Source organism: Labrus mixtus, chromosome 17 (assembly GCF_963584025.1).
Source record: "Labrus mixtus chromosome 17, fLabMix1.1, whole genome shotgun sequence".
NCBI lineage: Eukaryota > Metazoa > Chordata > Actinopteri > Labriformes > Labridae > Labrus > Labrus mixtus.
Genome location: NC_083628.1, coordinates 4661846 through 4685094, shown reverse-complemented (window position 1 = coordinate 4685094; position 23249 = coordinate 4661846). Strand labels below are relative to the sequence as shown.

Below are 23249 nucleotides of genomic sequence, written 5' to 3'. Positions count from 1 at the left end.
AAACAAATTGGTTTCACTATTTATATCTTTCTTCGGTCTCTTGCAATATTTGCCTTCTTTATTAGTCTTGTCTGTGATGTGCTCACCCTGAATCACTGCAAAATCTTTACTCACTTCGTCCATGTCTGTACGCCTCTCTTCTTCATGTACTTCTTCAGCTGAACGCTGTTTGTGTTTTGGGCTTTTTGTGCCTTTAATGGAGAGATAGGACAGTGGATAGAGTCGGAAATCAGGGAGAGAGAGAGTGGGGAATGACATGCGGGAAAGGAGCCGTAGGTTGGATTTGAACCACTGCGCCACCAGCCCCCCCCCCCCATCCCATGTTGCATTGCATTGAGTCTACTACCATGGACTCCTGTGCAGGACTAGATTACCTTCTCAGATAATCTCACGGCTGCCTGCAGATTAAACTGGCCGACTCTCACTCTGTTTTGCTCATTCTCCCCTTTCTCTCCAATGGGAGTCAGTGGCCGTTGGTACTGCAGAGGGGATTACCGCATAAAGCCCCATTTCTCAATCCTCACATACACACCAACCCACACACACAGACACACACCATGACACCTTCTGCCCTCATAGCATGTTTGCTTGGTGGAAGCTTAACAAAAAATATACCGTATATTTCTCTTTCTTGTCACTCTTATTTCTTTTTGTTCAAAAATTAAAGATCTTGCTCAAAGCAGGGCTGTTGAAGTTATTTTTTTTTAGCGGTTGTAGTTCCTTTACCTTTCTCTGTTACTGCAATACAACAATATAACATCCTCTCTCTCTCTCTCTCTCTGCTTTCAGTTTTGCCTCGCCTCCCAGCGCCCCATCCTTCGGTGCTCTAGCCAATCAGAACCCGCCGTCGTTCGGGGGCCTGGCACAGCAAGGCTCTGGGTTTGGAACTCAGCCCAGCAGCTTCTCAGGCTTTGGACAACAGCCACAGGCAGGAGGTGAGACTACTGCTTCAGTTGCCCCCTATTTTTTTTTTTTTTTTTTTATCTCCCAATGTCCACTTGCTCACTAGCTCTGCATTAAGAATTGCAAGCAGCACAGTTTTACACCAGGTGAAGAAAAACAAAAAAAATCTGCTCATGGTTTTTTGGTGACGGTCTGTTAGCTTGGAAAAACATCCAGAGTACATTTTAATCATCTGCATCTAGGTAGATTATTTCTATCAGCGTCACATCTTCACTGATGCCATTTTGCAGATGTGTTGTGCATCGATGTGTTGGAGTTTGCGTGCGTGATCCTAATAAGTCTGCAGATCTTGGCTAGTGTATTTGACATTGTTTACAGACAGCCACTTTCATTTAATTTCATTTTTTTATTTGTTCCGTACATGTCAAAACACACAACAGAAAAGGAAAAAGAAAAAAACAATTCACACTTTATCCCATGTAAGGAAAGGAGCAGGGAGAAGAATAAATCTTGTTTTGCCTGCCCCCTTACTCAAAAAGCAAAACAATAAATGTCTGGATGGTCTGTCCAATTACAATCAATGAATGAATATCATGCCAACATAAAACAATCTGACAATTCAGTCTTCACTTCCTCAGAAAGTAGAAGGACAACACACACTTACTGCCAATTTCATACAGTCTGATAACTGTGTTCTGAAATATCTGAACAACCCACAATGCACTGCTTTATGGTTCACTACCCTTGTTTGGTTCAAATTGTGTTATCACCGACGGTGTACTGAACTCTGCTGCACATAAAACAAATCGAGACTCCTATTTTCAAGCGCTGCACTACGGGATGCCATTCTTCCACCGTTCTGTAGTTTACATTGAATCATAGTACAGCAGTAGCCACTTACAGGAACTACAGCCCCAACTAGTGGCTGGGAGTTACTGTACACAACATTTGACAGTGTTTGGTGCGCTTGACAAAATGCAGTTTGAAAGCAAACCGAACCAAATTAAATATGCAACGATGTCACAACTTCACCCTTGAATAGAGTCCACCCAACTTAATATGTTAAAGTGACCCTGAAGTCACTCAATTAATTACCTTTTCTTATTATTTCTGCAGGATTCTCTGGAGGCACATTTGGGTCTGCAAACCAGTAAGAGTGCTCAACATATTTACTTTCAACAGATGTCTCTTGTGTGTGTGAACTAATGAGTAGACGGACCCACACTTCTCCCCGGCAGCGGTGTGTTGTGCCTGTGCTGCTTGAACTCTGCTGCTGAAGCTCACATCTCCTTTTCCACAAAACGGCTCCCCATAGAACATGCTCAAATTTAAAAAAAAAAAAAAAAACAGCTCATCTGCCCTCATTTATTTCCCTTTCTGGGCTTTATTTTTCTGCTTCACTTTATTAGAACAGAGAACTTCTCTCTGTTTGGTGCCTTTAACCTTGAGTAAAAAATTAAAACACATGAATAATCATTTAAAAAAAAAAAAAAAAACACTGAGAAGTGCTGCTGTTGCTACATCATTCTGATCCCCTTGTGGAGAGTCCCTATCCCTGAAACTGGTGCTGCATGATTGAATGCTCTAGTAGTGCTTTCCTTACTAATTGCCCTCTTGCGATCAGATTTTCATTCCCATCCTACTTTCTCTCCCTTTCTGTCTCATCCCTCGTTTCTTCTTCGTCCTATCTCATGCTTCCTCTCCCTTCGGTTTGCTGCTGCGTGTCACATGGCAGCCAGTGTGTACCCCGGGGTGTGTTCCAGAGGAATGCACTCTGAAGTGTTCAGGAGTGTGTGTGTGTGGGGGGACAAGGCTCAGACCATCAGACACATTCACATACTGCTCCTTCTTAACCATTCTTGTTTTTTTAGTTTAATCTTTTGGGTCTCTTTTTTTCTATACAGTACGTTCAGCCTTGTCATCATTGTGTTTCTTTGCTTTCCTAAACACATTTTATATACTGCATCAACATAAAAATAGAACAGTCACTTACTTTCATGCAAATATGCAAAACAATCATTTTGCATGTTGCTGTTGTACATCAATCAAACGGTCCAGCACATCCAAAACCACAAACAAGAAAATACAACAAAACATGATATAACACCGTGTCCTAACAGCATGTGAGCGTTAGATATCGAGTCGTATCAAGCCGTATCGGACACTCGCGATCCTCACAGCATCCTTTAAATATTTACCTCTGTGCTCTGTGAATGTCAGATTGCCCTTGCAAACAGTGTGACATCTGGTGCTTTTATTTTGAAGGTGGACAAACAAAAGTTTGGTGGTTTGTATTTACAAGCTATTGACTCAAATCACAACACTCAGAGGCTCGTTAATAGATGGCACACAGTGAGCCGTGTAAAGTTTTTTGGATTGATGGTAGAAATGGAGCGTCTGTGTTAATACGTCACGTCGCACTGCTTCACGCTGCGTTACTCGTTGGCTGTTTGTTCACTCATAGGAAACAATGGAATCGAGCAGATTTGGTCGCTGACGCTCGATTGAGTCGAATGCTGTTAAGACACTGTGTGAGTTAAGGTTGAACCACAAACTCAACATACTGAGTGTTTAACTGATTTATCATCTTCAAACTCCAACATATTTACTAAACACATTCTAAATCATATTACCATTAGGGCCCGAGCGATATGGGATTTTTAGGGCCGATGCCGATATTAGGGAGGGGGGAAAAAATCCTATCGATGATATATCGGCCGATATCTTTCTTTGATTTATGAACTCTATAGAGATAGACTATTCCCTCAAATGCAGTTATTAAACACTTGTAGAAAAGATGTATAATGAAGACAAGATGATCAGTGAACTGGAAAGTAACTGAGCTTGTACGTTTGTCACCGCTTGACACTCAAATACAAGAATACAATGGCACTCAAGTGAAATGCTATTTGACTAGTAAATAAGTCTAGTAATATCGGCATATATCTGCGATAAAATAGCCGGTACCAATAGTCACTGGATAAGCTAATTTCGGCCGATAGTATCGGCTGGCCGATAAATCGGTCGGGCTCTAATTACTATATCATTATATTGATATTTGAGAAGACACAAGACACAGAAAACCTCTCAATATCTGTTTGTCTATGTCTATGTGTGTTTATTCCTTTAAACCTACTAGTATTCCCTCACTCACACCCTTTAAAAAACACAAACCTTAATATTCATATCCACTATAATATAAAGTATGTCAATTACATCACATTACATAAAATAGGGAACTGTAATTCTAATAGTTCTAACAATAATAACCACATCACTTTATCAATAATCTCTCCCTCTCTTCTTTGTCTGTCATCTCTTCTTCCAGATCAGCTCAGCAAACATTTGCCAGTTGGAGAAGCTAGTTTTATTAAACCTCCCTGAGCTAGACGTCACTGCTACAGTGCTTTCTGCAATCAAGCTCTTTGTGTTACAGCTGTTGTAGGGAAGGGGGGGGGGGGGGGGGGGGTTCCAACAGGGGTTATAAAGTGGTAAATAAAGTGAATTAGCGGGAAGATTATCATCTTCCTTGAAGAAAAACTTTTGTATATTTTGGTAAAAACAGCATATTGTTTGAAGCTGCATCCTTCTCTACATTTATACTTGTTAATTTGGGAGTTTTATCCTGTTTTATTTAGCATACAGAGAATCAAGTATCGACTTCCATGCAAGCAGTTTGATGTGAGGTGTTAAAGAATTCTACAGTGTTTGAAAAACACAAAAACTGAAAATATCTTTATATCCCGCACATTGTTAAAAATTAACCAAGTTACTTCATTTTCAACATTCATTTGGGTTTCTTTTTTTCTCCTGCATTTTGAATTATCTTTTGGTTTTGGACTTTGAAGCACAAGAATAAACTTCTCAAACTATACTTTTGAATATTCCACTGTTTTCCTACATTATATGAAATGTTCTCTAAGTCAGTCATAATGTTATCTGTCAGTAAAGTCTTGAACGAATAAAGAATATACCAGAATTAAGACAAACCAACAATCAACATTAAATCTGTCAGAAAAGTTTTATTTTCCATTTCAAATTATTTTTGCAAAAATACTCCAGTCTGACGTGTATTTTTACAATAAAAAATAATGGAAATAAATGAAAAATGTCAAAGAAATTATTTGTCTTCTAAACATTTTATTCATAAATGCATCCCACTCGGGACTCTTTGACGATGGTAATTATTTCTAGTGAAGAGTAATGAGAAGAGAATCTAACATTATTGCTTGTCCATAATTCAACTTATTTGCTAACATATTTACTGGAAAAGGAAGAATGTGCTTGACTTCACTTTTCGATCCAGTAGATGTCGCCATTGAGCACCAGCATGAAACTAAAACAAACGGCTGTTTGGCCAAACCTCCACCATACTGATGCCTCCGCTCTCCTCCAGAGACACACCTCCAACGTTCACACCAAGGCGTCGAGCGCAAGCGGCGGACTTGTTGTGTTAGCAGGCTAATGTTAGCGCTCTTTAGTTGACACGTAGCTTCATATTGAACAAAAATTGACACCAAATGACCGTGATCCAAAAACTCTTACGTTACATCCAAATTAGCAGTGAGTATGTTTTTCTTCTTTCCTTTAGTCCTTGACTTAAAGGTTTTATATGCGATTTTTTGATCCAGCAGATGTCGCCCCTAGGGCACCAGCATGAAACCAAAACAACTTGCGCTGCATTGTTGTGTTAGCATGCTAATGCTAGCGATCTTTATTATGCTCGTATCTTCACACTGCATGTAAATTTACCTGAAATGAGCGTGATCTAGAAACACAGTTAATCAGTGAGTACAGTATGTTATTCTTCTTTTCTCTAGTCCCTCAATTAAACAACTTTTATACGTAAGGGGAGGAGTCAACCGGCCGTCCAGGCGATGTAAACAAAGTGAAGATAGGACTCTGAAAACATCACAGACAGTGGGACTCCGGTGTTACACCCATTGTAGACAGTCATGACTCACAGAGTTATTTTCAGAGGATATACTTGATTTATATTATATTTAAGTGTGAAAAATTACAAATAAAGCCTTTAAACAGCTTTATACACAAGCCGGATATCGGCCGTCCTGTCCTTATGAACTTGATGTAAACACGGCTCCGACAACAACACAGCCAGCAGGACTTGTGCTTCTCACTCAAACCAATCAGTTCTGGGGACTTTTTGAAGAGGAACTATCCACTAGAGAGTTCACTGAGAACAACACATCATGGGTACTTTTTTGTCCGTCTACGTTCCCACCGCCATGGTACCTACTCTGAAGCAGGAGCTTTAAAAGGTTCCTCTAAATGGGGTTCTAGGAACTAAAATAGTTCATAGTTCCTGCGTTGGGGAATGGATAGAAAAAGGAGGAGGGTTCCAACGGTTCCTAGAACTATGAAGAAGTTCATGCAGTTCAAAAACGACTATTGTAGACAGTCACGACTCAGAAAGACATTTACATAAATATACTTGATTTCTGCTATTTTTATGTGTACAATGTCGCACATTCTTCCTTTTTAAGGTTTAATCTTTTTTTTATTTTTACTCAACTTAATTATCAGCAAACCTTGTATTTTAAGATCATAGCACATTGATAAAAACAGGGAATGATTTTTTTTAAATACAGAGGAAATCTAATCTGAATATAAACCAGATCAACTGAACACAGTTTAATTCGAGGTGGCGTAAAGAGTAACATGGCAGCATGCCTCCGGCCATGTTAAGATGGTTCACTAATTAATGCTAAATCCTCCTTGATATGCAGCTCATTCCTCCATCTTCAGTAAAGAATTCATTGACTCGCATGCAGAGCTATGTCGGCCTGTGGGAGAATGCTGATGGGGATCTTCAGCCCGTATAGGAGCCTTGCTGCTGTGGCATTCGGCCGCCATCAACAGAATTTTCTTTCCCGGCTCGTGGATTTGGAGCATGTCACTGTCACTCTGTCCACCCTTATCTGGCGTCTCTCGGCAGGCGGGGATGGCAGAGGTCCGGGTCGCTCTGAAGTGGCACGGGAATGTCAGGGTCATAAAATGTGACCTCAACCACCCACCTGCTCAAACGGTCAAACCCACATTCCCACATAGTTCTTAGCAGATTAAATCAGTTGCAACATTTGCTCTATTGGCGATAATTCCGTTTAAATGTGTATTACATTCTGTCTTTTGGATCTACCTTTAACTTTTCTCCTATCCTGAAAGGAAATCCGGACTTCTATCCTGATTTCGATTTCAATACATAGACATGATGATTGGCCGATACCGTGTACCTCTCTGATATCGATACTGTTATTGGTCTAGATATTAGTATTAAAGACAGAAATAATACAGTTACCAGTATAGGTGTCCGTATCAATGTCTGATATTCATACTGTTGGATATTCATATTAGCATCGAAGTCCGATACAATTCCATTATTGATATAAGTATCAATTGGAGATGCACCGATTGGTAATATCAGGGCCGATATAGAAACCGATGTTTGAAATATCGATTTAGCCGATTGCCGATATTAGATGCCCATGTTTGTTTCATGACTTCTTTTGGTGTAAGACTCCTACGAAGAGGGCCACCATTTTTTTCTCTTATGTTTGACAATGAAAACAAGTCAGCGTTTGTTCAGCATGTGACTTCCACCTGCCTAAAATCAACCTCTTCTCTGAGTCAGTAGTTAGGTGTACTAGATGGCAGCATTATATCGATTTGTAGGATGAATCGGTGCATCCATAGCATCAATAGCATTGGCTCGAACAGATACCATTATCGGTATGGTGACCAGTATGAAGGCAGATACCGATACTGTTATCGGCATAGGTATCAGGATCAAAGAACAGTACTGTTGTCTTTTCTGGTAGCAGAATCAGAGGCTGATAAAATAGTTTCAGTATCAAAACAACTCAACTTTAAAGCAACTTTATCTTTTGGGTCATTTCACTTATTGGTCAAAGGTGCATAATGAGCAGTTTTATGCTCTTTATCTCAACCACAATCAGATCTATTTGATATCCGGGTGAGGATGCCACACATTGACAGACTACAGAGGCACACGGGCAGTTACGAGGCAAAGGTCTGTAATGCTGTGAGCGTAAGCCGATAAGCCTTTGAGATTTCAGCACCCGCTCCATAACTGGACTTTATGAAAGAATTAAAGCACAATAAAAAAAACGTTTATGTACCCTTTTATTTCCCAAATATAAATGAAATACTCAAAGTTGACAGTAATTCTATTCTTAGGGATGAAAGTACAACAAAAAAAAGTCTTCTGAACACTGTGGACGATGGCAGCTGTCTTCATGTAGTCCAGATAAAAATAGCTCGACCACCCCTCCCCCTAACCCCCACACTTATTCTGTTTCCCCCCCCCCCCCCTAGCACCTTCCCCCACCCTCCAAGTTAGTAATGATTAGCGGTGTCTGAGCACATCATGTATTGCTCTGCTGACATATTCATCACGTCTACATATGCCCCCTGCACTCCCCAGGGTGTGCGTCTTATGGGTCTTCAGGCATTGGTCGCTCTAATATCCCCCATACTGAGGACGTTGTATCAGTCAGATTGTTTAGTTAACAAATATTGTGTTGAATATGTGTTACCCTGTGTGTTTTTTCCGCTGCAGCTCTTCTGAGAGAGCATGCTACATTTTTCCCTAATGGGTAATTTTGCCTGCACAGATAATCCAAATCCAATAATCCACTAACAGACGGGGGACACCTCACCCTCTGTTTCGCTTCACTCTCCACATTGTGCTGACTTGGTGGTGCACTGCGGATCACTTTTTTCTAAGGCTTAACCCCTATTTGCAGGACCATGCCTCACAACTAGCAAGTAAACACACTATTATGAAGAGATTGGAATACTTGAGGTGATTTCTTAAAAAGTGTATTATACAAGAAAATAGTTGGACAGATAATTAGGGAGGGGAAAGGAGACATATGCCTGTGTTTTTGGTTATTGGCTTTTGCACAGTTGAGTTGTTCTTTCTCTGCAGAGCAGCAAAACAGGACCACTTGACTTTAATTTAAGTTCAATACAAGATTTTAAACCATGCTTACATGCTTCCATTAGGGATGCCATTGTTGGTCTGACATTGCAATAAAGTTTGGTGCAAATATTCATGATAAAGAGAACATGATTTGACTTTGAAGCTGCTTTCACACATGCACTCAAAAAAATTCTAGAAAATATCCGGACAGTCTTCAACTTGTAATCTAACTGAGTTGCTGATGTCCATAATAGCGTGAAGTTTTTACTGTCAGACGGGGAGATTTGGGGGGGGTCTCATGTGGCAGGACATGATGGAAAAAAAAGGTGCTCTGGAAATCCACGATGGCAGACAAGGTGACAGTCTGTCACCATAACAGTTTTTGCCTTCATATTAATGCTACTTATTGGACATATTGACATTATCACCCAGCAAGTGTAAGAAAACATAGTGCTGAGCAGAAAAGAGTAAGAAGCGACTTCATGATGTGCACACACAAACATCAACAACATCCCACAATAATCAGGTAATCCAAATGTCACCACAGCCCCTTACTGGCTCAGGTGAATTTTCCTTAATACTTCCTGCTACGTTCACACATCGGCTCAACCCAACGTCACTCTGAAGTTTCACTAGGGGGCAGACTGGAAAAAATTGGGAAGAAATCGGGATGAAAATTTCTGCCGACACATGTTGCTCACCCTCAAAGTTTTGTACATGTGTGAAAACACTTTTAATGATTTTGCCATCTGGGACTTCTTTGATATGCAGGTGAAGGTTTTCACATCTTGTCTAATACCTCTGGGGACTGCCATCAAATTTTATAAACATGTTTCCCAGAGGATGTATCGTAATGACGTTGGTGAACCCCTACATTTTTCTGGCTTCGCCCAAAGGTTGACATTTTGTGATTTTTAAACTAATTGTAAAAGAAACACGTCTCTAGATTGCTATGAACCCCCCCCCCCCCAGTATGAGTATGCATGTCTTTTTTTGAGCACCATCATCAGATTGAAATGTCACTTAAGATGCATCAGCAACTTTTCGCATGCTAAAACTAGCTCAGAACAGCTCAGCATCAGCAGAACAGCCTTGACACTGCGAGTAGATATCATGCTAATTTTAGCATTTAGCCCATCACTGAGCTCCTAGCATGACTGTAGGCTTTTAATCTTTTTTAACGTCTCTCTTTTTGGACAGTTTTGAACTTTTCCTGCTTATCATCTCCTGTTAATTCTTGGCTCAGTCCACACGTAATGAAGGTAGCTGGATACACCCATTTCCAAGTTTTTGGTTTGGCTGACATATTTTTTTTCTGAGATATAAATAGCCAGTGTGGATCAAATTTTTTTTAATTGTGTGCCACTCATCACCTTCAGCTATGTTTGTCCCATTTTTAGCTGCTGTCAAACGTTCCTGCAGATACGGGCAGTATTAAGTTGCAGAACATAAGAGCATGATCACTTTGTATGCCAGTATTTATGCTCAAATGCTAAGCACAGCTTTGAGCAGTGCAGTGGCACTGATGTGAGCATAATGCATGATAGATAACACCCAAAGCCACTGTACCAGTAAGTCCATCCAAACCTCGCAACCTTTAATTATCCACCTGCCTCCTCTTCCTTTAACTCACTCTTTGGGATTATACAGTTCAGTGTCATTACTTATCCTGATACTTCAAAGGAGCTTTATTCTGAAGGGCTTTAATTTCAAACTCCATTTAGTCTCAACATTTTTACAGGAAGACTCCTGCATAAGATGTCAACACTCTTCTTCATTAACATGTGACACGACATGAACAGGTTGCATGCGACATCAATTTCAACACTGACTTGGCGTGTGAATGGATTATGCAGAATGGGCTTAAAGTCTTATCTAATAGAGTTGATCGTGGATGTCAGGCATTGTCACAGATGTCAAGAGGGGAAGCTTTTAGCGTCAGTAGAGTGGCAGTGTTGCTGACTTTCAGGAAGAATGTTTTCCCAAACAGCTTACTCATGACCTCATGGCAATAGTAAAATGTGAACTCACTCCAAAAGGTAAGATGCAGGTCTGTGTATAAAAAATAAATAAATAAATAAAAAGCAACCCAAGGCACATTGTGGGATATATGTAATATTTAAAAGTCTTACTTTTCATATGTTTTTGCCATGTTTATGAAAGACCCTGCCAAATAAAGTAAGCCAAATCCTACTGTAGGCTTTGGGTTTTACCCATACCCATGCAATGATCCCTGATATATACAAGACGATATGAATGCAGAATTAACCCATTTAATGAGCTCTAGAATTATAGGATCCAATATGAAAGGATAAAAATATTTAAAAAAATACCCATTCTTTATTTCTTTATTTCAAACAATTAAAAAAATAGATGAAAATGAATAAACAAATGGAAAAAAAATCTGTATAAAATAAAAAAGCCAATTTCAATATAATACACATTTGACTCGTTCGAAAAGGGATAGGAAGAAGCCTAGGCTTGTCAAGTCCTACCCCCATTCTTCACCATTAACAAATGCAAAATCCAATAAAATAAAATAAACGGACCATACAAAAAAAAATACTCCAGTCGAGCTACTAAGAAAAACAGAACAAAACAAAAAAAATACCCATTCAATGAGTCCCTAAAAGATTAGATAGGATACCATAGGATTCTAATTCAAATTCTACCCTTGCATTGAGCCCACAAAGGTGTTGTTCTCAGGGGAAAAAACTGCTTTGACAGTGGTCCAAATAAAACCAATAAAACCAAAAGTAATCCACAACAGCCCAACAAACCCTTAACAATGACTTTCACATTTCACATTTCACATTACCCATATCTTACATGTTCCACATAATAAATAAAATGAAGTTATTTCATAACCCTTACAGTCCCTTTAGGAAAATAATTTTGAGATTTCCACAAGTTAGTTTGTAAATCAGTTTGAGTTTACATTATATCATCTGCAGTCATTCAGTAAGAGTTTATAAGAGTTTACAGTAAGAGCCGAGCACACTGACACTCCAAGTATGCTAAGAATAATCCCGTGTGTGATATCTACAAAAGCTAAGCAGCTCTTTTACTCCATATCCAAACGTCCTTAAATGAAAACTCAACAGTACCAAGGCAAAAACGACTTGTTTCAGTTTAAATATCTGATTAAATACTGATAATTCCACATCCTTAAATTCCTTTCCCATGTTTAAATATTAACATCGGGTCAAAATGAGACACCACCAGGAGCAGGAAAATAGCTTCCATTTGGGAGTGTGTTGTCTGCCCATGTAATTGATCCATCCATTATAGCTTATAAATATATGATGACATCATAGCATCTGTCTTTTATTGCAGACGAGCTGTTTGCACCACTGATGTGGGAAAAAGCCACAAAAAGCTGTTTTTCTTTAAAAGGTGAACAAGCTGAAAACACAGCTGGCCTCTCAGCATCACCTCTGAATGTCCCACTCAGGTGAGCATTCCTTGTTTCCACAGCACTGAAGACATGTGTGAGCTTTCAGTGTCTGTCACGGACAACAACAAGGTTGTATCATGGTAGACAGCAGTGACCCAGGAGGTTCTTATCCAGCCTCTTAAAGTTTTTATAAAATCAGTTGTTTTGATGGAATTTCTGACTTTCGGTTTTCTGCAGAAGACTCGATTGATGCAATTTTCCTTTTTGAAAGTGTTTCAGTTCGAGTTTCTAAATCTCATTGAACACTTTTTGGTGTCAGCAGACCGATGTGCACCTTCCTAACTTGAAATCTGCTGATGAGACATTGCAAATATCTCTGCACAAATATTATGACAGCACTTTTGAGACAGAGCACCAAGTCAAAACAAGAAACTGATACTTCTTTTAGTCATTAAAGCTTAATGTGCATCTAAATAATAACTGTACTGTATTTAAAACAGAGACAAACACACAACTATCACATCTGCATCATTCTATTACAGCAATCTGGTCAAACCACCAGTTACAAATGTTGTTGTTTTTTTGATTGGATAAAGAGGATAATCATGTGCATCACAGGCCATGTGCTCAGAAAGCTTTTAGGTTAATTACATCTGAACATCATCGTCATCTCATTGCTGACAATGCCACAGTGTGTGAGCCGATGTATCCAATCTGTGATTGTCTCCAAGCTTTGCTTCTGTTATTGTACATTTTAGCCTTTGCTAAAACAGTTATTAAATAAAGCCATTTTGATTTAGATTTTTTTTTGTATATTTGAAATTAGTGATTTAGGACCTGCAAATGTATTTGGTTACTGATGCCTTACTATTGATATCTTTGAAGGACCATAGTTCACTTTCTTATAAGATGATATACCTTATTAATCCCATGAGGGGAAATACCATTTTTACACTCTGTTGTTGAATACTAGTGGGGGGTTTGGTGCCTTGCTCAAGGGTACCTCGGCAGTGCTCAGGAAGTGAACTGGCACCTCTTCAGCTACCAGACCAATGTCCAGATTTGGTCCACACAGGGGCTTGAACCGACGACCCTCCCGTTCCCAACCCAGGTCCCTAAAGCCTGAGCTACAGCCGCCCCAAAAGATGAACCATTGCTCTTTTATTCATAACTACGGCCTTTATCTATTGGTAATGAATGATGTTGTAATTATTGTATCATAAATTGGAACATTTGACTTAATAAACTTCTCTTTCCTTAAACTGCTCTTCACCTTTTGGACCCTCCAAACAATCCATTTATAAAACATAAAGCTTCAGATGTTTAGAACATATTTTAACGATATTTACTCGATGTGTAACCTACATTTATCACAATCGCCTTTTTACAGAATACAAACGATCAACACCAGCCGTTAGGAAGTCCAACAACCTGGCGGCCATAAAAATGTCAACGTGTTTTCCTTGAGGGCTTGTAACTTGGACGTATTGCTAAACTATTTACTTAATTAGGTGCTGAGTAGGGTTAAAAAAAATCGTTTGATCTCAAACTCAGTGCATCCTTTCTCAGCGGTCCGCATGCCTTATAGTTGATATATGAAGGTGCTACACGTTGCACAGCGGCGTGGAATGACGAGACATGTCGTTCCGCACCCATGAATTTTGTTGAAGCAAACTGCCTCACACTGTGTTTCACACTTTGTCCCCGCTGCTATCAATCAAACAGACATGTTCTTTTAAGTTTTTGACAATTCTCAACACACCCCGAGATTAAAATAAATGAATCAGCCAAGTCAGGAGCAAATACAAAATGCTTTGGGGTCGGATCGGCACCCCAACAGAAGGGTACCAAAAAAGTAGCAAGCGACAGATCCCTTATTTTGGTACCATTCCCAATTTGTGACGGTGGAAACGCCAATAAATGAGTACCAAACCAAACTGAACCGGACCGCATGGCTTTAATATCCTGTCCTGGAAATATATCAGCGATAACTCACATACCCCAGCAGTTGAAGAATAAATAAAGCCTTAAATAAACAAGTCTTTAAATTGAAATTATTCCTCAAATCTGATTTTCTTTCAGCTATTTCTTGATCCCACTGGAATGTAACGCCCTTTTGAAAGCTCCTTAAAGTAACACGAGAGAGAGAAATGAAAGAGGGGGGGGGGCTCAGATTGATGTTTTATTAATGCCAGTTAAGGTATTAGTGTTGACAGAAATTAATTACGGAGGAGGCAGGCCCAGGTCAGATGAGGTGTTCAGCTTCTAATTGTGTAACGGACGTGGACGCTCTCCCTCGGGAGCTGCTCTTGATGCCTGAGTTTATAACTCCATCTTTGGCACAGTGTGGGAGGAGTGGGGAGCAGCTACATCACAAGCTGTAATTACACTGATGGTAATTCCAGTTTGTCTATAAGTCCCCCTGTAGCTGCTTGTGGGATGCTCGCCGTTTAATGGCTGTCATTAATTTGAATAGAAAATAGCATTACACAGAACAGGAAGCAGATATTTGCCGCATCCAAGGCTAAGGCATACACTCCAGATGTAGTCCTGATGTAAAGATTGAACACCTATCTCTTATATAAGTGTAAGAGAGGCTCTGAGGGTTACAATGATTTCACAAATTGCTTCAGACAAAATATTGTCTGCAACGTATTTGCATGTCTCAAGCCTTACCTTTCGATGTCGACCATACTTCTTTGTTTCAGATACATACTGGTAGGTCCATATCATCATAGTTGGTAGAGTCAGTCGTCTCTCAACTGGAAGGTTGGGGGTTGGATCCCAAGCTCCCGCAGCCACACGTCTGATTTGTCCTTGGGCAAGACACTTAACTCCAACTTACTCCCGCTTCCTCGTCGGCGGTGTATGAATGTGTATGAATGGGATTATGATGGTCACTTTACATAGCAGCTTCTAGCATCAGTGTGTGAATGTGTAGGTGTGACCTGCGGTGTAAAAGCGCCAGGCAGAGGGAGCTAATGTTAGCCAGGAGGCTAGCGCTAACACTACCGATCGAGTGTTCATATGTTGATTTAAATCATATCCTGGGAGGGCCCATTCACCGGCCTTTCATTGGTCCAGCCATTTCTGCAAACAGGCCTGTTAACAACACTACACTTTCTCTTGTCATTGGTGGCTTTTTGGTAGGTGATATGAAGCTTTTAACTGAAAATCATAAGGTTGCAACAATGGATGTTTTTCATAGTCACTGTCAGATTTTCTGCAAACACTCCTAGCTAATAATACAGACTGCAGTAGGGGGATCATTTTCCCATATAGGCAAGTTTCTTAGCAATTCATCCATTTTACAACACTTCATGTCCAGGTAGCATAATTTTAATGACCAGAGGGAATTAATGTTATGTAGTCATTATTTTGTAGAGACAGCTAAAAAATAAAGTATTTCATTCTCCCCCTTTTTTTTTTTTTTTATTATAGTTTCATGCGGTTGGTCTGTTTATAAAACTGGTACAACAAGTCTTGAATTTAATCTGGGGAACCATCAAAACAACCCTGTGACTCATACTATCAAAAAGCAATCTCTGATCTTGTGACTGCAAAAAAAAAAAAAATGCTTAATAGAAATCTTTTGTTGTTCTTTCTCCTTTAAGTGGTGTGTGTGCGTGCGTGCATGTGTGGTTATAAATCTTAAGTTCTCCATTTGCATCTGAAGATAATTCTGACCAGACATAAAAAGAAGTTCTCCACATATTAAAACATCTTGTGCTGTCTTTCTACTTTAATGTTCATTTTTTGGTATATTTTATTTCATAAAGCACAAGTTTACATTCTGTGTCAAAGACCTTTTTGCATTTTGGATATCATTTCTTAAATATAAATTTCTCACTGGTGCTTCCAGGGTAATCTCTTTTTACAGCTTGTGCATATATACATATTTATATATAAAGAATTAGAAGGTCGCCCAACCACGTGGATTGTGAAGTGGTTTGGTTTCCTTTTAGAGTATGTGGTTTATCGGGCACCAGTGCTTCAGCGAGCATCGTCTGTAGTCAGGAAATCAGCCCGTCTGGGTTGTAAAAGGAGCAGAAAGCATTCCACTATTAGCCTTTGACCCATCAGCAATCATCTAACGACAATATAGCTTTAATGAATGTCTTTAAGTAGACATCTGCACAGAACTTCAATTTATAATCCCTACATCATCTCAGTTACTCTGAATATCTACTTATTTATATGACGTGTTGGGACTCAAGTCCTGTTCCAAACAATACATTGATAGAAGCCACAATCCTGCTTCTTGTCAGCTGTCAGATTGTTGAATCCATTTTGAATAAGCCCCCGTTATTGTCTCAGAAATCACAATGATTGATAGAAGCCATTGCGGCTCTAACATTGGCACTGTGGGAGTATAAAAAGCACCGTGTGGAGCCAGAGATACAGTGGCACTGTGATTATTTGGTATTACACTTTGGGACAGGTGGATGTATGCACGGAGACACTGCAACATACTCACGGTCTCGGAGCCAAGTAAATATAGCTGTGAATGTGCAGCTCAGGAATGTGACCAGGATAACAGAGACAGTGGAGGCTGCAGGTTGAACTGGACACACAGACTGCAGCTTGACTTGTTGTCTACGCACAAACTTCTCACTTGGAAAAAGGATATGACATTGTTTTGCATGTGGCTCTGGACAAATAAAGATAATATATCCAAGAATAGTAACACTTAACCTCATCAGCCTCTTCACGGTTATCCTGCATTTTGACAGTTCTTTATTGAATATATCCGTGGCTAAATCCCAAAACTGTCTTAAAATGTCTGAATCGAAGTTCTCCATAATCTGCAGTGACTCTGCAGATCTGTCTTTAAGGAATCGGACATCTCTGTAGCTCAGAGATTAACTGCGAGCTTTTTCCCTCTGTGCTAAATGTGGTAATATTATAAACCCAGTGATGATCTGAAAATAAAAGAAGCAGGCGGATAACTTTGCAATCCTTTGAGAACTGCTTAAAGAGTTATGGTGGTGTCAGTGGTGACTAAAGAAGTAGGTTTACTCTTAATTTCCCCCCCAAATGTTTTTTTAAGTGGCTCGTCCAGCAGAGGATAAACGGCCTCTGTTTTAAACAGTGACATGTAAGACTCCTCTTGCATATTAAGTTAGCGTGTACTAGCCAATCAGAGACAGAGTAGGGTCGAGGGAAGGGTCATTGCGTCACCATCCTAGGAAAGAAAATTACAGCACATGACTGAATATTTTCAATCAGTCTTTGGTTTGAATCAGAGGAGATTTAGAAGTGGGTAAACCCTATGGAGCGTGAAAAATACACCACTGGTTATGATGGTGCATTGCAGAAGGAATGGAGACATCTGTTTCTCTTCAGCTTAATGCGCCACCTCTAGCAATTAAAATACTAAGATCAGATTCATGTATCTCAGTTATGTGACCTAAAGATAATGGGTTTGTAGGATACGGTAAGATGCGGCTCCTTTGAGCTTTATCGATAATAAAGTTTAGTTCTGAGACTGAGAATTTAAATCAATTGTTTAATCTGATCTCCTTTATATCACCTTTGTAGATATATCAGGGTTCCTGTAGACGCTTAAAAAGTTTCTTAAATTGAAGGTCTCAAATCATTAGATCAGTACTAAACACTCTAAACACTCAGTAGAACACCGGATGTGTTTTAATCTGCTGCTGATCCCAAACAAAGGGCCCATTTACTCCTGTAACATTTGCTAGAAACAAAAGTGCCCAGCTGCCTTTAGGAAATAAATAAGCCTTTCCAAAAGAAAGCCCCAAGTGTCTGAAAGTATAAAGAAGAGCTTGATCCAAAAATAAGTCTATAAATGAATAATATTGAAGCAAAACTCTGAAAGATTCAAAAGAAAACAAATGACTATTAGAAAGAGTCGAGAACAGAGTCACTACATGGCTTATAAGCCGGTTTCACATCTGCACTCCTGAAACTATCTAGTAAATATCTAAACTTCAACAATTCAACCAATTAATACCATATCCGTCACAGGTTGAGATTATTTGTAGGCTTTGAATTAAATTTCTTTATATCGTCTGTAATATGTAATAATATATTGGAAGGTTAAGCCTCCAGAAAAAATTCTATGATGTTCATTTATAGATTATAAAATTCACTTAAACTCTATAGAAAGAATACCAACTTTACTAAAGATACACCCTTGTTTTTCATTATGTTGATGGTATAGTTGGTCTAAAAACTCCTGTATGTATTTGAGATCTGATGATTTGTTTGAACTGAGAAAAAGAGATATGTTTTAAGTTCAGGCTGTTACTTTGTTTAATTTGTCCCTCATTGTGAAAGCCTAAAGAATCTCCTTGGAGTCATTTTCTCATTTTTTTTTTTATCCTTTCTTGATTTGGTTTCATTCTTTCTCTCCAGCGTGTGTGCGTTCTTTACTTCCCACCGATTTTAATCACTGTCATCTGCATAGAAAGATACATTAAACAGACGTAACGCCCTGCTTTAGAAATGTCCTGTGCTCAGTCATGTATGTGTCGCCTCAGGGTTTGTTCGTATGCATTCAGGCTTTTCAAAATGGCACTTAGGACTGCGTATCTTTGTCCTGGCTCAGTGGGTATCTGGTTCTTTAATTTGTATCGAGTGAATGGGCACAATGTTCAGAATGTTAGAAAAGAAGCCACACTGAAGAACAAGTACGGATGAAAGTACTTGATTTCAAAGAAGCTTTGGATACCTTTAATGATAATTTTATTTGATCTAAATAGTCCAAGTTTATTTTTTCTAGCAACTCACAGACATGTATGGAGTCATACTTCAATTCAAGTAAACTGTGCACAATCATTAATGGAAACACTTTATGACTACTCTATTAAGCGTTTGCAAAGCATTAGCATGGGGCGGCAGTATCTCAGTCTGTAGGGACAAAAGGTAGCAGGCTCAAGTACCGGTCCAAGTCTGGGAGCTGGAGAGGTGCCAGTTCACTTCCTGAACACTGCCCTTGAGCAAGGCAACCGACCCCCATCTGCTCGGGTTCTTCTCTCATGTGCAGCCCCCTCACTCTGACATCTCTCCATCAAAGCATGTCCGTAGGATCCTGTTAGTGCATGTGTGTGTATTTCAGCCCATGTGTGTGTGTTTAGCATGTTTCAACAACAGAGTGTAAAAGTGAGTTTCCCTTCAAAGGATCAATAAAAGGATTTCTTCTTCTCTTATTTACATGTAATTTATAAACCAGTTATGAATGTTTAATAGCTGATTAATGGATGCATCTATGGGAGTTTTCAGACCAAAAAGTTCTGGGACTTTTTGAAGAGTCCACTAGGGAGTTCCCTGAGAACTTCACAACATGGGGACTTTTTTATCCATAGTACTTACTCTGAAGCAGACTAAACAGGGTTCTTGGAACTAAAATAGTTCATAGTTCCTGCGGTGCGGAATCAGTAAAATTAAAAGGGGTAGGGTTCCAACAGTTCCTAAAACTATGAAAAAGTTTGTCCTGTGGTCCAAAAACGCCTTTATGTGTTTACTGATTCCATATCTACATGTTAAAAATGATGAATTTGCCATTTATAAATCAACTATGACATCAGTTACAAATCAGTTATTAAGGAGTTCATGAAGTCATTTAAGTAAATAATTAACAATCTATTTAGTTGAATGTTACAGACATAATGATTCAAACATTCAGTAAGTGTTAGTGAGTGTAAATAGATACTCTACTGTTTGTCTTATAAAGCATTTATAAATAAGATCTAAGCCCACCAGCACCTTTAAACTCACAAAAGTCTCAGATATTTACTCACCAGGAAAAGGAAACAGACACATCACAAAGTCATATAGAATATATTGTTTTATTTCAACATTCAATGTACCTTAAGATTAAGAGACAAACACTGGTTATGGCATCCCATGGCTGATGGATGACTTATTAGGCCGTGTTGAAAGGGATTTAACATAATTCTTAATGCATGGACCGAACTGAGCGATGTTGTACACAAGTTTATATTGTTATGTACGATATCTGGACATGCTGTGTGCATAAATGAGAAAGTTGGAAATGCATTCTAGTTCAAACTAGTCACTTTTTAAAAGACGATGATATTAATAACATTGGCCAACAGGGTACCCCGTGCACAGTCTATATATTCTCAGGTGTGCATGGTTGCAAGAACATACCATGAAAAATATATAAAAAATGCGTGGCACACTGAAAATAACTCAGTCTTTTATTGTGAGCGAACAATAACACTTATTTTCAGTGTGCCATGGATTTTGGATTTATTTTTCAATATAAATAACAAGTTTAATCTATAAGTTCTGAGGTTTAAAACACTTGGTATCTAATGAAACACTTAAACGGCTTACATGAACACATTTGTAAGTGTATTTTTTAGGATGGTAAAACATATATTTTTCTTTTCTTTCAGGAGCTACTTTCAGTAAAACCATCAGTTGGAGAGAAAGATCATCGTTCAGCCGGGGATACTTTAACCAGTGTTTGTGTTTTCCTATTTTTAATTCTTAAATTGCATCTTAAAATAAAACATGTATTCTGTATCACTTTGTGATGTGTCTCTTGTATCTGTTGAGTAGATGTCTGTGACTTTAGTGAGTTTAAAGGTTCTGGTGGGCTTAAATCTAATTTATAAATGCTTTATAAGGCATACATAGTCCTTTTAGATGAGCTCTCGAAATACTGCCCCATGTAGAAGTTGTAGGTTTGAATCCGACCTTGGCCCTTTGCTAAATGTCATCTTTTAATTTACCGTACACATAAATAAGTTGTAATGCTTTATAGATAATGAATAACATATCAACAAATTATTTGGTAATGTACAAACCCTTAATAGTGTATATTTATAAAGTGTTACCTCTAATGCTTGTGCACGGTTTTCTTAAATATAAGTATGAATCTATCCATGTCTGTGCATTGCCAGAAAAAAAAATTGACTATTTAGATCAAAGAAAATTATGATTAATTGTATCCAAAGCTTTTTTGAAATCAAGGAAAACAGCACCAACAACAATCTTCTTGTTTCATCCATACTTGATCTTCAGTGTGGCTTCTTTTCTAACATGCTGGACATTGTGCCCATTCACTCGATACAAATTAAAGAACCAGATACCCACTGAGCCAGGACAAAGAGACGCAGTCTTTAGTGCTGTTTTGAAAAGCCTGAATGCATACGAACAAACCCTGAGTGTGTATATATGGAATCAGGAAACAGATTAACTATTAATCAACAAATTTACATTTAGACCTGTGTTTATAAACTATATATAAACACATTTTAATTCTTTATAGGTTGTAAATAAAGTATCAAACAATTATTTGCTAATTCTTTACCCCCTTAATAGTGTGTAGTTATTATAAAATGTGACCGAATTAATAACACATTCTTTTCTTTTGCTGATCGTAATATTGGAGTTCCGCAGGGATTGATCCTCGGACCAATTTTATTTAGTTTTTAATTAATGACTTACTTCTGATTTGCCCAGAGGTTTGTATCCAGATGTACGCAGATGACACAGTTATCTACACCCATGCTAAAACAAGAGAGCAAGTTGCTTCCAAACTCTCTGCAGTGTTGAGCAATGTGTCAGATTTGAAAACTCAATGTTTAACTCTAAACATGAGAAAAACTGTGGGCATTTACTTTTCTATCACGGGAGATAAAACACATCAACCTTCTAGTCAAAGGAGAGGTAATGAAACTTCTCAAGCGTTTTAAGTTTCTTGGCATAATCATTTTAATCTAACATAAACTTCAAGAAACATATAAAACGTCTCCAGAAATGTAAGAGCTTGGCTGATGAATTTTAGACATTTGTGAACTTTAGCTGCTGCTAAGCTCTCTTCATGCACTCAATGATTTTTAAGCCCTTATCTTAATGTCACAAGCTGGTCACAGACATGAGCGACCACACTTTGACCATGATACACTCTCTACAAACAATCTGTGAAAATCGTACCCATATCAGAGCTTCAGTGATTTTAAAACAAAAACATAAAACATGGCTCAGGGCAAACCAATCATGTGATTCAGTCCTTTGTATGCAAACCATCTTGAAGAGGAGTTTGAAATATGTTTTACCCGTGATGAACTGAAGTTTGTCATTATAATGTATGCAATGGCAGGGAACTCATTCTAGATTTTTTTAAATTATGAAACTCAGGCCATTAAATTAGGGCACTTATTAAAACATTTAATGTCTTCAGAAGGGTAACAGAGTCACATGCATCTGGATCTTTAAGTTATTATAATTACACATAATAACCTGGCATTTGCCCATTTTAAGTTGGTTTGAGAGGACTCTGGGACTGCATGATGTACTTACGTTGTAGTCTTCAGCCCCTCCTTCCTTTTAATTCTTCTTTGGTTATTTATTTGTATCTATTTTGCCCACTTCCTTCTCCCCTTGGGGAGGTAGGTATACATCGTTTTGCGTAAGTTTCCTTTATTTATCATTATTTTCTGTATGTTTTCTCTTCCCCATAATGTTTTCATGTCTTTCGGTATATTGGTTTGATTTAAATATACCATATATATTGTCCTTTTATTAGTCATAAAATCTAGCTTGCTGTGCAAAGAACATTAAGATTTCAGCATGCCACATTAAACTCACTTACACGCTGTACTTTTATTTAATCTGTGTAGGATCTAGAGCAGGCTGGGAAGTTAAATGGAAGTTTTTGTCTGCGCTTTTCTCTGCCAGATATTCTTTGTTGTTTTGTTTCCACGTGACATTGTTGTATTGCCCTTTTGTAGGATTCCCTGTGGGAGAGGATCTGGAGCGGGCTGGAAAGTGACATGATTACAGAGGTGATCTGGAAGTTTTCGCAGTATTGCTTTACTGGGAAAACTTCCAGATTACCACTGTCATCTTCTTTATTTCAGTCCTACTGGTTACCAGTTGCGATCCTCAGGTGTGTTGCTCTTCACAGTTCCCAGAGTGCTGAAAACACTGCCTTTTCTTATAATGCACCATGGGCATGGAATAATCTCCAAAAAAGCTCAAATT

At 38.7% G+C, this 23249-nt stretch overlaps 2 protein-coding genes across 4 annotated transcripts in view; both read left to right on the top strand.

Moving 5' to 3' along the window:
* Positions 1-20783, top strand: part of nup214 (nucleoporin 214) — a 53139-nt gene extending 32356 nt beyond the window's left edge. For 2 of the 3 annotated variants that reach the window (XM_061061151.1, XM_061061150.1), the window contains exons 34-36: positions 790-935; positions 2020-2053; positions 4232-5023. In XM_061061151.1, coding sequence (XP_060917134.1) covers positions 790-935; positions 2020-2053; positions 4232-4268 — 217 coding nt within the window. In that variant the 3' untranslated portion in view covers positions 4269-5023. Of the gene's footprint in view, positions 1-789; positions 936-2019; positions 2054-4231; positions 5024-20653 lie in introns of those variants that run through there. The other variant, XM_061061153.1, reaches the window with a different exon arrangement.
* The window catches only part of LOC132992056 (transmembrane protein 250), a 131890-nt gene that overhangs the window by 76517 nt on the left and 32124 nt on the right, over positions 1-23249 (top strand). The gene's annotated exons all lie outside the window — the stretch shown is intronic.